The sequence below is a fragment of the Monodelphis domestica genome, chromosome 2, assembly GCF_027887165.1.
Source record: "Monodelphis domestica isolate mMonDom1 chromosome 2, mMonDom1.pri, whole genome shotgun sequence".
In the NCBI taxonomy this organism is placed as follows: Eukaryota; Metazoa; Chordata; class Mammalia; order Didelphimorphia; family Didelphidae; genus Monodelphis; species Monodelphis domestica.
Window position 1 is genome coordinate 432,147,318 of NC_077228.1, and position 16,312 is coordinate 432,163,629.

Sequence of the window (16,312 nt, forward strand, 5' to 3'; positions counted from 1 at the left end):
TGATCTATTTTTTCATGTCATGTAATCATGAAGAAGGGTTACCAAACATACTTCTTGGTTATAAAGACAAGTTTCTGTTTCTTCTGGTAAAAGGGCTGTAGCAACAAATAAATGTTCTTCCACATCATCTAGCCAAGTAGAAGTAGCTGAAACTCCATCGTACAATTTCTGTTCCAAGTGAAAATTTTGATTCCCTGTCCTTCCACTCTGGGAAAATAAGTTCAAAAGGAGAGAAAAGGTTCAGTTCTTCCAATAAATTTAAGTGATACTGTGTATTAAATTTTTTTTAAAGAACGTTTTAAAGAATGTAAATAGTTCCTTTTAGGCATAATTTTTTACAAGTACCACAAAATATGAAATGCTATTGATTTTACTTTTTTTTCTTTTGTGAGAAGGGAAGGATTTATGATATTCACAAGAACAGCCCAAAATATAGTCATACTGTTAATATTCTCTTTATTGAATTTTGTTATCTGGCTTCTAATTATGGCGAAATTCACATTTTTAAATGACAAACACAATTTTGTAGAATGGAATTTCAAGTAAACCAAGAATACAATACCTGTGATGAAACTTCTTCAAAAGCCTGGTTCAAACCATCCAGCAAAGATGTAACTGAAGATTTTGTTTGAGTTTGCCCTTCTCCTTTGTATATTGGCACACCAGTTAGCAGTCTATTTGGCCTGCTATAAAGCTATACAGGAATAAGAATAGCTATTTAAAGTGGTTCTACTGTGGTAGAAGTATACATGGTACAAATGAAGAAAACGGTTTTTATGAAACTCTTCTGGCAAAAATTAATTTGTAGAGCATGGAATATGCAAACTTTATTATTTCATATTTCTCAATAACATTTAATTGATTAAAAAACTGCAGAAGAATTGCCTAGACTCTTATAGAAAGCTCTTTACTGTTCTACCCTCAATCTCCTTTCCTCCAAATCCAACTAAGCTTAAGTTTCACATCCATCATGAAACTCTTCCTTTAACATACTCACCAAAAATGGTTTCTATCATTTGAACTCTCCTAGTATTTATTTACTATTCATTAATGTTTATGATACAAAAAGAGGAATGAATTAATGTGTATTTGGAAGCTAAGTTTTTAGAATTTATAGTTTGTTACAAAATTGTTTTTTCTGATATACCTAACATTCATTATTGCAGCTGCCTAATTACCAAACTTATTTCTAGCATTCCCTTCAAATTACGTCTTCAAAAAGGAAAGGACAAAATTTGGGGGATATTTTGATTTGGGGGAGGGTGGAGTGAGGGAGGAAAGAGGAGATAAAAGTACTCCTTACAGATGACATTTCAAAGAAAAGTAAGACTGATCCAAAGACAAAGGTCACTTTGATAATAAAGAGGTCACAACCCTTCTCAAAATGTGATATTTATTTCAAAGTTCTATCACAAAATAATAAAATTATCCATTTAATGACCAAATCTAACTTGATTATAATTTGCTAATTGCATTTAATACTTAAGATGACAGAGTAAACTTTATCAGTTTTTAAAAAAAATCCTTTCCTTTTCGCTTAGAATCAATTCTCTGAATTTAGTCAAACCCTTGATTTAATTCCTTACAATACTAAGTATCAGTTCCAAAGGAGAAGAGCTATTAGGCCATTGGGATTAAACACCTTGCCTAGAGTTATACAATTAGGAAGTATCTGAGGCCTGATTTGAACCCATAAACTTCTGTCTCCAGGCTTGGCTCCCTATCCATTGAGTCACCTAGTTGTCCTAGGGACTTGATCATTTTTGATGTGTTTCATATTCATGCCAGTGAGAATAACAATAATAATTGAGAAATCCAGCAGTCAGAGGAATTTCCTTTTGAAAAATGGGATTTTTAGGGGAAAAAATATTATATAACAATATTCTTATAAAACTCTAGATATGTTATGTTTCATGATTTCTTTTGAACTGCTAACATGAAACTGTAAACAGCTACATTATTACATACTTCCAACAACAACTATGTATATTTGCATTTATAACCAAAAATGAAAGCAAAGATACCAGCTGCTCTCGTTCCTGCTCCAGAGCATTCTCCAACAGTCTCTGTTTGGTACTAAACTCTTGATGAAGACTTTCCCATTTCATACGCATGTGGCTTTCTGCTGAGGTTCTCTCCCCTTCAAATGCCAACTCCTGAGATATTTCATCACGCTTCTCACTATTAGAAGAGCAGATCATTTGACTTTATATTTGCAAAACAAAATAAATGATAGAAGGGAAAGGTTACAAAGCAAAACATTAACTTTTAGATTTGGTATTAGATTCTAGGTATTTCGAGTTGTTCATTTATATGCAATCAATAAACATTCATGAAGTAGCTAATATGTGCCAAGCTAGGCAAGCCAAAAATTAAGTAAAGAAAGACATTTAGAAAAAGAATAGATTTTCAGCAATATTCTGATTCATACGATAACAAATTAATATGCTTAGATAACCTTTAGAGATTAAATAAAATTTAAATTCAGAAGAAATGCCTATATGGCATTTAGAGCTCTCTTTAAAATTAGTACTCAATAAATCATCTCACCCTGATTAAAATTTTTATCTATATCCTTGCTGTTTCCCTTTATCATAATGTAATCCCTAGTAAGGAGGGATTTTTTTCTAATTCTATCTGGATGTCCAGTGCTTAGCATGGTATCTGGCATACAGAGGCACTGTAGAAATGCTTGATGAATAAATGGATGGCTGAGTTTCAAGTCATGAATAAAACTTCATTTTTTCATTCTTTTGGAATTTTCATAGGCAAGATTTTTAGACATATTTCTACTCAATTCAATAAATTTTTATATACTTATTGAATTCAAATTACAATGCTAAACATTAGCAATACAAAGATCAGTGCACTGATCAACAAGGATTTTTAAAACCCTGTTTATATTTAACACATTGGGGACACAAAATGAAATAGTTCTTGACATTGAGGAACTTATATTCCATTATTGGGAAAACTATATATTTTATTTTAATATTTTATGCCATTATTTAGACATAGAACAGCATATTCAAAGGTGTGTATCGATTGGAAAGGAGGTTACATAGTATGTTTTTATTTCCAGATGTTCATGAAAATTATGTTTCTGCTCTTGGATGTTTATGTTAAATTGTTCTTTTCATTTATTTTCTCCTAATAATCTTGGGAAAATTCTAGAAAAAAATTCCCTATTACTATCTATGTGTATATATGCAGGTATAGTGTTATAGATGTATATATGCATAATATATTATATATTCATAGTAAAATTCATTATATAATATATGTAATATTATATATGTGCATATATATTTATATATACACTACCATACCTTTTGGGTGAATCAAAGAAGAGGATAATACCCTTGGAAATTTTTTCTTGAATAAGTAAATTCACATTTGATAGTATTATAAAATGATTAATTTAGAGACTGAACATAAATTCTTGCCAATAAAGCTCTTTCTTTTTTTCCTCTTTTTATGAGTTATTTACTTTTTGGCCACTGGATATGTTAATTGTGGTATTTCTGAGTATGGAAGATGAGTGTGCCCAGAGGCTTGTGGGTAGTGGGTGCATAATTGGCTACATAATTTTTTAAAACAAAGCTGAAGCATAAAAAAAAATTTAAAATGTTCTAGTAAGCCATCTTTTAAAGTATTTTGTAGAATACCATTGCATAACCGCTGGTTTCTTTAAAAAAGCAATTTTTTTTTAAATGTGAGAGTGTAATTTATAGTTGCCTGCCTTTTCTTTGGACAATATCCAATACAAAAGGATATGAGAGGGAAAATAAAAAGTCTGTGGAAAAAATATTGAGAGGAAAGAGGTAGCTAGAGGGATCTACTATTTGCAGACAAAAGTCTATATAAGAGGGAGAGATGAATAGATGGAGAGAGAAAGGGAAGTGGGTGAGAGAGACAGAGAGAGATTTTTGTATTATTAGTTTCTTTAACAATGATTTTCAGAAGGATATATATATATATATATATATATACACACACACACACATATATATATATATGAATTTAAAGAATTACCAAGAAGATATCTTAAATGTATAGAATGAACTTTACTTGTAGGCATTATGCAAGACACTATCCACTGTATTACTTTTGTCTATAAGCTACATTTGAACATACTTCTACCTATACCAATATCATAAAGCATGAAAGACAATAATCTAATAAATTATCCTTGATCATTTCTCACCATTTCTTCTGGTACTAAGAATGCTTTGATATACTTTGTGATCTGATATATGCTTTGAGCATCATAGCAGTAATTTCTTAACTAAATATCCATAATTATCTTCATTCTATGCTAGCTCATCCCTTTTTCTAGTTTTATACATTGTAGTTAATTTTTCTGATTACCTTCTACTATTTGATTTCCATAATTGTTGTTTTATTTGTGTTTTGGAGGAATAACTAAGATAATGAAAACAGGGTATAGTTATTAATGATCACTAATATTTTTGAAGTGCTATAAATTTTATAAAGAAATTTCTACACCACAGTTATGTGCATTTGTGAGAGTTCTACAGCTTTATAGGGGAAAGGTTTGTGGTTACTGCTTTCACTGTCTCAATAGAAACCTCTTCTTTGAGTTCAGTGTCCTTTAAATGTAAAATATAGTGGTGAGCTTGTGAATTATAGTTATAGGAATTCTGACCCATAGAATATTTTGAACTAGAGTTTGTAGTCACCTTTCTCCAAATACAACCAGTAAACTTTGCTTGCTAAGGTAAGAGTAGACCCAGAGAGGGACATTCACTTAACAGTAATCATTTACAGTGAATCTAGATTTAACTTTTTGTTACTTCCACTCACTATTCCTAGTTATGTCTTCTGGGACTGAAACCTGTTTCACATTATATGTTCCAACTAAATACTTTATCAGAAATCATGTATCCTCTTAGTCTTTTTAAAAAACCCTTACTTTCCATTTTAGAAGCAATATAAGTATTGGTTCCAAGGCAGAACAACAGTAAGGGCTAGGCAATGGGGGGTCAAATAACTTGCCCAGGGTCACAGAGCTAGGGAGTGTCTGAGGCCAGATATGAACCCAGGACCTCCAATCTCCAGCCCTGGCTCTTTATCCACTGAGTCACCTACCTGCCCTACCTTGGTCTTTATATTAAACATTACCAATTCCTTCAACCAATCTTCATGCTACATGGACTCAACAGTCCTTTATAATTTTTATTGCCTTCTGTATTTTGTCTAGCTTATGATGTTCTTCATGAAATGTGAATATAATATGCCAGGTGTGATTTGACAGAGTACAAAGAGAATATAACTTCCTTATTCTTGTAAGCTATACCATTCTTCTTCTTCTTTTTTAATAAACCCTTACCTTCCATCTTAGAATCAATACTGAGTATTGATTCCAAGGCAGAAGAGTGGTAAGGGCTAGGCAATGGGGGTTAAGTGACTTGCCCAGGGTCACACAGCTAGGAAGTGTCTGAGACCAAATTTGAACCCAGGACCTCCCATCTCTAGGCCTGACTCTCAATCCACTGAGCTACCCAGCTGCCCCCAGCTATACCATTCTTAATGCATATTTGAATATAGCTTTAACTTTTTCTTCAATAAGGACTAAATGTAGGATTGGGTAGAATGGGTTGTACTTGCATTTTTGCTTAGCATTTATTAACTACCGTTCTAGCTTTAGGGCCTCTATAGAGGATTATGGGGAAAACATAAACTAGGATGATACTGGTGTGAACTGTGTGCCTTTTGTACTAGAGGTGGTATATTGATGAAAGGACAAATCTTTTCAAAATTCAAAAGTCCCTTTCTGTGTTGGTGACTTAATTATATATTCAGCACTGTCTCTGTTCTGTTAGCATTTCAAGATCTGGTCTATTTTAACTAATGCTCACTACAAAATATATCTTGGTTTCATGAGCTTCTGTTTACAGCAGAACAGTAATAATGCTATTTTTGAAAAATTCTAAAGGTGAAAATTAGTCCTTTTATGGATAAGCACATCCTGAAATTAGAATTATGCCTACATCTTTTTTGGAACAATATACAGGCAGATGATGACTTAATTAGCTATTTATACCTATAAATGTGCCCTATTTTCTTTCACTTATTTTCCCAAATAGTATTTTCTATCAATTTGCCTTCTCTTTAGCTAGTTATTTTCCTTTTCTCCTTTTCCTTCTCAATCTTCTAACCCTTTTTAAAACCTGAGTGCTTTTTATGTGCCTTATACATTGTACATGTAGAAATAAATTTCTATAGAATTAATTAAAATTTTCTCTATCTTTTCTTTTGTATTTCCTCCTATCTTCCTTCAATTCTTTCTCTTATGCTTCCCTATTTCAGTATCTCAAATAGAAAACCAGTATTTTTTAATATAAGGACACAGAGAGATATAGTACTAATATATCACAATGGCAGAGTTAAAGTATTTGTGGAGGTGAGGTAGGCAAAGTCCTATCTTATGAAGAGGTGGAATAGACAGCTGCCTATAAGCTGTCACCTGAGGGATGCCAAAATGCCCCCTATGCTTAACATAAACAATGGGGAAACATTAATACATTACTTGTCACTAACTATAACTGTAAACTAATTGTTGCAAGACAAGATTCAGTCATGCAATAGGGCACTTGGGTGAAGGAGAAGTAAGCTCTGAGATGCTGAATGTAAGTACAGGGGAAAAAAGCTAGAGAAGGAAGAATTATCAGAGATGGCAGCCCCTAGTTAGGAAGCAAAACCCGTGAGGGGTATTGTCTGAAAACTGTCAAAGAGGGGTTTTTGAAAAAGGAATGGAAGAGGTCTAAATTAATCTTTGTCTAGATAATTCTCAATTTGACAAATATTTATTAAACATCTATTTTGCATAAGGTATTCTGACTTAGAGTCATACTAGAGCCAGTCATAGAATCATAAATCCCAGGGCTCAAATAGCCCAAGATAGCAATCTGTCTGAACTGCTCATTTTAATAGATGAAGACTTAGCAAAATGAATTGGTCAAAGTCAGATAGCCAGTTAGTAGCAAGGTCAGAAACAAAAGCTTAAGTCTCTTAACTTTAAATCAAATCCTCTTTCCATTACATTCTACTACAAAGGACAAATTATTTTGTATTTCTCTCTACTGATCAAATGAGGTAACATATGTAAAGTGTTTCACAAAACTTAAAGCAGTATATAAAGTGTTTTATTTTTAACTATTATTTGCTACCTATATCCCCTAGCAAGTTATTTGCCCTCTTTAAAACTTGTTTGCTTATACATGAAATGAGATGATTGGACAAGATAGAAGAAGACTCTCAGATTCATTATATTTCTAAATTTTCTGTTCTGTAGGGATGATGTGTAATGTTTATCCATAAGGCATTTTTTTATTCTACAGACAAAATATTAGTCTAGATAGAAAAGAGGTATAAGTTGATATTTGATTTCTAATTTAATTAAAAAAAAAAGAATCAGCATTCTCCTTGATAGATGCCTCATCTCCTGAAAGGATGTAGATATAATCGTTTTTATAGATATTAGATAGGTTTAGGTGACTCAAGAAACATACTAAATAATGTTTAGAATAATTTGTAAAGATATGATTTTCTTTAAATAGCTGAAAAGTAGAAGGAAGAAGAGAGGACATTTCTTAATTTTTCATTGCTCTAGAAATAGTAAGGAAATTTAACTTACGGAATTAAGGAAAATTCTTAAGCCTTTAAGCTGTATTGAAGATGTGAACTACACTAGAAGAGAGAAACTGCTCATTGGGAGTTTCTTATACCAGTAAAATTATTATTGTCCCTCCATCTCATCCCACTGAAAAAATTAAAACATACCTAATGCCAGAACTTTCTCCAGCTGAATGTTGGGTTAGAATTTCTTCTCCACGACTTGCTACTGATCGAAGAAGGCTCTTCTGTTCTGCTAACTCTTGTTCTAGTTCCTGGTCAAGTAAAGAAAAAAATTGTCAAAAATGTTAAGGTTAATAATATTTACTATGTCCTAAAGTACCCATAATCTTTCTGTTTTCACTTATCAGTTGATAAGTACAAGTATAAAATACACATAGGGCAAACAAAACGTCTCTAAGGTAATGTTGTTAATATCTCTTTTTAGTTTTGATAAAAGACATGACTTTCCATGAAAAACCAATACTGTTCTTTTTTTATATTGTCAAGGGAATCCTGCTGGACTGTAGTGCCCCCAAGTGGATTAAAAATAGACTTCATAAATCAATGTAAAATCATCCTTTGACATATGAATGGCAGCTTCTCAGCCTGGCCTTTGGATTCTGGAATCATGCCCAACTGATAATACAAACTTCATTTCAGTTCAGTACTACTACTTTGAAATCTAAAACTGTTTGGATTTGGCTAATTATTACTTTTATGCTGGGGATGTATTTTCACATAGAGATATATTTATATTAAAATAATAATTGAGGACTTTTTTACAGATAAAAATCATTCTTTTTGACAATTAGAAATTACCATTGTTTATTTATTAGAGTTGACTCTCCAAGTGGTTCTACTGAGTGAATTTTAACCTAGTTTAAATTACGCAGCATATAGTACAAAATAATGTTATATTTCTTTATATAGGTAGTCAACAGAATGCTAGGTCTGGAGTCAGGAAGACCTGGGTTCAGATGTGGTTTCTGACACTTGCCAGCTATAGCTCTGAGCAAATCATTACATCTTTATATGCCTCAGACAACTTCTTAGAATTTATCTTCTCAGTCATGGAAGGGTTTGTTTCTCATAGCTGAGGAAATTATTCATCTAATTAATGGGCTATTGGGGGCAGCTGGGTAGCTTAGTGGATTGAGAGACAGGCCTAGAGATGAGAGGTCCTGGGTTCAAATTTGACCTCAGACACTTCCCAGCTGTGTGGCTCTGGGCAAGTCACTTAACCCCCATTGCCTAGCCCTTACTACTCTTCTGCCTTAGAACCAATACATTGTATTGATTCTAAGGTAGAAGGTAAGTGTTTAAACAAACTAACAAATGAATAAATGAATGAATGAGTGAATAATGGGTTATTTCATAACTTTAAATTTTTAGCAATTCAAATTGCTATTCTTCCCAATTACTATAGTTGTAGTTCACCGGGATTTAATGAATGTATTTTACGAAATATCTTTTTGACTCTCAAAAAAGTAAAATATCTGGTCATCCAGGCAATGTCGTTCATTCATATGAACAAAATAAGAAATATCAACATGGGAAAGGTGAAAATGGAACCAATAGGACTAGGGAAACACAAGATTTCTCCATATCCTGAGAGGTAAGCAATTTAGAAGAATGGCAATTCACAAATACATTCTTTCTAAATTCAGTAGCAGCTGGCTAAAGTGATATTCAAATAGTTTACCTTTTGTTGTTGGAGGCTGCTCTGTTGCTGCTGGGTTCTTGTGGTTCGGGCTTGGGCCAACCATTCCTGGACACTTGGGCTCTGGGTAGCTGTTAAGTCAGCTTCACATTCCTCCTTCTCTTGTGATGTAGCCTGCTTTTGATCAAGAGGAAACCAATGATCATTTTTCCCAAGGGAACACACCTCTACCAAATGGAATGAAAAACAATCTCTTGTGGTTTGCATAAATGACACCAGGATGAGTCCCTTTGCTTGTACAAATTCATTGAAAAACAGTTCATACAACCAGCAGGGAGAAGGGCAAGTGAATTAATGCACTTGTATAAATAAGTAACAGAATTTCCTTCTACTTAAGGTTTTTGTCATGTTACCAGACCAATATTTGTTCCTATAAAGTGGAGTTGCCTATGGACTTTTTCTCAAAATGAAGTTTTAAATGATGTAAATACTAAATTTAATTTATGGGTTAGTGAAAATTAAGATGACTTTTTCCATAAATGTGTAAAATCTATGCATAGATCCCCATAGAGTCTATGAAACCCATACTAAGAACCTCTTTATTAAAAGTTTTCTAAGGCCCTTTTTGGCATGAAAATCCTATGATTATTAATTTTGTTTTCACTTTCTCTGCTCTTTAGGCAGTAAATCCTAATCCTAAGGTCTACGTGATCTTATGGATCACAGGCACCTCAATTCCTGTAGCCTACATTTTAAAGAAGAATTGTTAAACACATGAATCTAGCCTTATTTCAGGAAGGGGCATCTCATCTAAGTGAAGGGCAAAGAATAAGAATAGGGATCCTCTAGAACCTCATAACTGTCACCAAATATCTTCGTGAAAAGAAGCCATACAGACTGGCCTCAACTACATCTAGAAAGTTCAGTTATTCTGGGGATTCTCTAAACACTGGTGAATTTCCCTCAATCATGTATATACAAGCCCAATAGTTCTGACATGTCAGTAGCCTGAAATTTGTATGTAATCACTGTAGAGCTCATGGGCTAGCTTTATAGAGGGCACTGATGATTAAGTTAGTTGTCAGAATGTATGACTTCTAAAGTCCCCTCCACCTCTCTGATATTGAATAACAGAGGTCTCTGTTAAATACAGATGTGAAAATAGAACAAATTACAAAAGTTATATATTATAGTGAAAACAACAACAGCAACAAATAAAGCATTCCCAGCTCCAGCTGCCAACCAGCATCCTCTGCCCACTAGGAAAATAATACCCACAACCTTCAATGCCTTATTCGCCTCTTTTAGGTGAGGGAACAGAGACAAACCCTTTAAAATCTTCAACATCCCTTAGAGATTGTGAGCTTCTCTCCCTATTTGCTACCCATTATTATCTCTATGGTTTATCTTATTGTCTCTTTATCCTTGTAATAATAATAATTGAACACTATTTAGGATAAATTGTCCTTTTGCACTCTCCTCGTTATTTCTTATCCCTATCTCCTTCTGTCAGACTACCTAAGTCTCAATCTAAACCTTACAATGTGCCCTTTGAAATTTTTGTTCAATAGAGAAGAAATTCTTCTTCATCTTGTAATGCTTGTTCCTCTCAATATTCCTTTTTGTTATCCCTCATCAAGACCTAGCTTCCCTTTGATGACACAGCACTCTTCTTCCTCTCCAGCATTGGCTATACCTTCTTTCACACTGGTCTTGAGGGGGAAGTCTTGATATTTTTTGTTTTCCATTGTCACTTCTAGATTCTTCTTTTGTACCCTTCACTTAGTCATCTTTCCTCTTTGAAGTCCATACAACTAAAAATTTCCATCCAATCAAAAAGATTCCAATTATATGTTATACTGACACAGAGATTATTCTTCTTCCTTTCTCAAAGAGTACAATCCTCCCCTTATACTTCTACTATGGTGGATTAATTAATTCATATAGAAGCTTTCTCAAATTCTTTAACTCCCCATTTCCCTGATTTCCTGAAGATCTATGACCAATTCTTTCTCTCTATCTCAGGCACACCTAGATACAGGCAACATTAGATCTTATTATTATCCACAACTGATCTATTCCCCTAAATTAGAAGTGCTGAAATTCCCCTCTCTAAAAATAATCTGCTAACATTCACTTCTCTCTATGCCTCTTGGTAAGTTCAAGACTATTTGCACCACATTAATTAGTATGTGAAAGAACTCTTTAAAATGATTACATGACATATAAATGAATATTATTATTATCATTACTAATATTATTGTACTCATGAGACATTTAGACTTTGAACCTTTTACTTTGATGACTCAGAAAGGTAAAAGAAGTAATTCACATTAAGGCAGGAAGTTTTTTTGACCTAATTATATGAACTCAGCTATCAAACCCAATAATTTAATAGTTGTAATTAGTTATGTACCAGTGAGGTAGGTTTCATATTATTTGGAAGGGGGAAAAAGGCATTATTATATAAAAAGTTGAACTGGATTATATATTAAAATAGGGTCACCAGGAAATAAATTTATTCCAAAAGAGATTTATTTATAATTAATTTACAAAATATAGAAAGAGTGAACTAAAAAAATCAGAGAGAGAATAGGGTAAGCTATTTAACCTAAGCACTAAATAATTTACTTGTGGCCCCTGGCTCAACTGGGGCAGGGAGAGTTAGTCCTTAGGCCTTGGAAAAGTCAAGGACCTGGGAAATCTCTCCTGAGTCTAGTCTCTTCAGAAAATCCAATATGAAAGGAGTCAGCCTTTCACTTAGCAGGTATTGGTTCCAGTCAGCAGATTCTCCACCAGCCTCCACTCAAACTCAGAACTCCAAGTGAAAACTCCAAGTAGAATTTCATTCAGGAAGTTGTAACTCCCTTTTAAAGACGCTTTCTTTTGCGTCATTTCCTGTGACTTCCCCTAATTTTATGTATACTAATCACAGTTAAAGCTTTGCTTTAGGATTGCCTAGGGGCAATTAGTTTAATTCTGATTCCACCCACTATTGCACCCCCCACTCAAGTGTGAACACAACTTTAGTGATTAAATCTAAAAATGGGCAGATCTCCCCACTCAACTTTCAAGCAGCATGTTTACACGTTTGGCAATTAAATCTAAAAATGGGCAGGGGAGTCTTCACAATCAGGGGAGAGTTAATTAATTTCATTGTCACAATCAGAGGGGAGTTTAATTTAATCTTCACTTATTACACACACACACAATTTTATTTCCAAGTGTTACTATTATTCCCACCTCCTATTATAGTGCAAGATTTTTGAAGGCTTCTTTTGTAGCTACTCATGAAATAACTCCCTGTGAATATTAATAGCTTGGTCAAAGCCACTCATCCTAACCTTCCCATTTATTTGTCACACATCCATTTTAATGCTTTTAAAAGCACAATTAAAATTCTCTCTTGAGTAAAGAAGAAGTGGGATATCTCAAATAAATTCATGCCACATTAACATGTACTAAGAAATGCCTCAGAATTAATAACTGAAGAACTAAATATTGAACCACCAACATTAGGTACAAAGTCCTTAATTAAAATAGTGTTATCATCTAGCTAATTGATTCTTTCTCAAGCTGTTAACTAATTATAAGACTAAGCAATCACTGATGCTACAAGATTCAGAAAATTATGAAGATTCTAGCTCCAAAAATAAATTGATTCTATTTCTGGGTTGAGAGGACTTTGAATAACTCTTAAATTTATGATCATCACTTCCCCAAAACTCTGGTGAAGACTCTCACTTTACTATTCTGGGTCTGTTTCCTCATCTATAAAATAAAGGAGTTGGAATCAATGGTCTCTAAGTTTCCCTGTAGACATACATTTCATAAATTTTGTTGAACTTTATTGAAAAGTTTCTACTTGTCACTTTTAGATAATTCTACTTTTGTTATCTCAATGCCCTTTAACTTTAGAAAATGTCTAATCAAATCAGGATGATGTGTCCTGATCATTTTGTGGGCTCTTCCTACCACATTAAGGAAAGACCAACTAACAATCCATTTTAATACTCGCTTATATAAAACATACTTAGGAGGGTAAATCGGATACCATATAATACATAAATACAGATAACATTGCTAGTCACTAAAAGCTTATCTCCCAAAGGTAAATATAAATGCATGCATGCATATGCCACAAATAATATTCACACACAACTGCCTTTTAGGCACATGTCCATATTAGTGTATATATTATACTTAGTTATGTATATATGTATATATATGCAAATATATATACACAATTAATATTCCTCAAACTAAATGTAAATTTAGATTTTGTACTTTCCTTTTTTTCTAGGCTGTTATTCTCCAGTGATTAGAGATTGCTCATTTTATTTGAATGGAGCTGTTCCTTGATATTATTAGCTTATCATGTGCTATTAATTGTTTAAATTATACATTCTACCATTGGTCCTTTGGGCAAGGATGGCCATCAGTTATTTTACTCTAGATTCCCACTTTTAGTTAGGGAACCACTATTTGCCCCTTTTCTTATATTATGTGAGTACTTGGAATCAAATTGTGTTTAATTTCTTAAAGATTTGCTTTATAGTTTAACTTTTAAAGTAATTTGTCTCAATATCAGCTCCAATATGAAGTGATTTTGTAATTTTAAAGTACATTTCGTTTAACATGGAAGAAATAAATGCATATTTATAACTTTTTCAGAAAAATACATATAACAAATTAGCATTCATGTTTTTATATAAGACTATATGCTTCCTTTCCTTGCTATTTTTACCTTAAGCCAACTTAATGCACATTCAAAGACTGGTGGCAAAACATGATCCTTTTGGATACTAATTAGAATTTAGTATGTGGGAAAAGAGGCTGGGGAAAAATAGAATGTTTATGGTGAAGCATATTTTATAAACCCACAGCTAGTTTTGTTTTGTTTTTTAAACCCTTATGTTCTGTCTTGTGGCTCCAAGGCTGAAGAGCTTTGAGGGCTAGGCAATGGGGGTCAAGTGACTTGCCCAGGGTCACACAGCTGGGAAGTGTCTGAGGCCAGATTTGAACCTAGGACCTCCTGTCTCTAGGCCTGACTCTCAATCCACTGAGCCACCCAGTTGCCCCCACCACAGCTATTTCTTAACTGAAATAATTGGAATATTTGCCATTTTTAGCAAATTATTTTTGATTATTTTATGTTGCTGTAGGCTTCATGACCAAGTATTAACCTTACTTAATGAAGTTGAAGGAATATATTTTACCATAATCAGGGTACAAAGAATAATACTTTGTTTAATTTTGTAGCAGTCAATTTAAAATTTATTGTAGCAATTGTACCAGTTGAAAGGGATTTGAAGAGTCACCTTGCCCAATCCTTTCATTTTACATTTGAGGAAAATGAAATCCAGAAGTAAAGAGAATTGTTCAAAGGTATCTAGCTAGGAACCAGAAAAGGCCGGACTGGAATCTAGATCTCCTTGTTCCAAATTCAGTGATTTTTCCATGACAAAAACTGTTATAAATCATAAAAACCTACATTTTTGTGCTCCCTTCTTTGCTGGTTCCTCTTTTCATCATAAAATCAAAAGATAACCAAGCATATAAAGGAAAGTCCAGAAAAACTCTTACTTGAATGTTGATCTGCTTGTCATGCAGTACTCTCTGCAGTTCCAGGAGACTTCCTTTTAGGGTTCTCAGCTTGATTGCCAGCTGTTCTGCCTCATCCTTGGTATGAGCCTTTCCTTCCATTAGCAGGTTTTCATTATGAACAGAGAGCTCTGATAAGGCCACTACCTTTTGTTCTATTTCCACCAACATGTTCTGTAGCAGCAAGAATAATGAAGCAAATTCATACATGTTTTCAGCATTGGGAAGACCATGGAGACCCAAGGTCTCTCTCAACTTCCATTTCTCTATTTAATTTCTTTCCAAAAGTTTGAGAAAAAAAAAATGAATTTCTCATTTAACTCCACAGTATTTCTCATTTTTTTCCTCCTTGGCTAACAAGTGCACATATCTTCTTACTTCAAAAAAAATAAAAACAAAAAACAAAAACTGAAGGCACTAAAAGAGCATAGAAAGCATAATCTACCTGAATGGGGGAGTAGTTAGGAATGCTGTGGTTTAGCTACTAGTAATCCCTAGTCAGTCTGTGACACTAGTATTTAATGACCATAGCCTACATCAAATGCAGTTCTAACTAGCCATAACTATTCTTTTCCTTTCCTTTCCATTCCATTCAGAGACTGATATCCACATTGCTTGATTTGCATGGATAAGCTTTTCTCATTTGCTTGTTTTTTTTTAATTGATATCTAAATAGCACTAAGAGGCTCTGAATAATCCTCTTTTATCTGGAGACAGGTCCCTTAGGACAAATCCTTTGTCTTGTTTATTTTCCCAAGTTATCCTTCAGAAACAGATCCCTGCTTCTCCAAGGAGACAAAAGTAAAAATAATAGGCTTTTAACCCTGAACTGCTCAAATATCTACTCTTAAAAGAAAAGAGTTTACTTTTCTAGGACAATCTGACTGCGAAAACTTTGATTTTCCTCTAAGATGGTATGATAAAAAACAAATAAAACTAACCCTTCCCTGGAAATTTCTTCTCTACCATTACCAAAAAATACAGATAGTAGTTGTCAATTCAAAAGAAGAACTACATTTTCATAATATAGAGATTATAAGAAACATACCTTTATAGAGTTTGTCCCTTTATAATAAAAATAGGAAAGTGCATATTTTCTTGTAGTCTTCAAATACAAATTTATAATTCACTTTTCAAAGTTGCACTCATTAAACTATAGAACTAAAGCCAAATCAGGAATCTTTTAAGCAAAGAATTTTTGTCTCCATAAGATGCAGTTTTCTGTACTATCCTGGTTTAGAGGTAATTTTTTAAAAAAATTAAATAAATTTACATCTGTTTTCTTGATCTAGGGATATAATAAGTCTTAAAATGCCTCTTGTAATTATTACATCTATTTTAAAAAAAATTAATGAAATGTATTTCCTTACTTGAATGCAGTATTTTGTATATTATTGGGATAATATA

At 33.2% G+C, this 16,312-nt stretch overlaps 1 protein-coding gene across 19 annotated transcripts in view; it reads right to left on the reverse strand.

The window, feature by feature from the left end:
* Positions 1–16,312, reverse strand: part of SYNE1 (spectrin repeat containing nuclear envelope protein 1) — a 569,990-nt gene that overhangs the window by 130,819 nt on the left and 422,859 nt on the right. For 13 of the 19 annotated variants that reach the window (XM_056818948.1, XM_056818954.1, XM_056818952.1 and 10 more), the window contains 6 exons: positions 14,888–15,079; positions 9,344–9,478; positions 7,807–7,913; positions 2,025–2,181; positions 563–694; positions 52–207 (listed from right to left, as the gene is read on the reverse strand). In XM_056818948.1, the coding sequence (XP_056674926.1) occupies positions 52–207; positions 563–694; positions 2,025–2,181; positions 7,807–7,913; positions 9,344–9,478; positions 14,888–15,079 (879 nt within the window). The remainder of the gene's footprint in view (positions 1–51; positions 208–562; positions 695–2,024; positions 2,182–7,806; positions 7,914–9,343; positions 9,479–14,887; positions 15,080–16,312) is intronic. The other 6 variants (XM_016428964.2, XM_056818959.1, XM_056818953.1 and 3 more) reach the window with 1 other exon arrangement.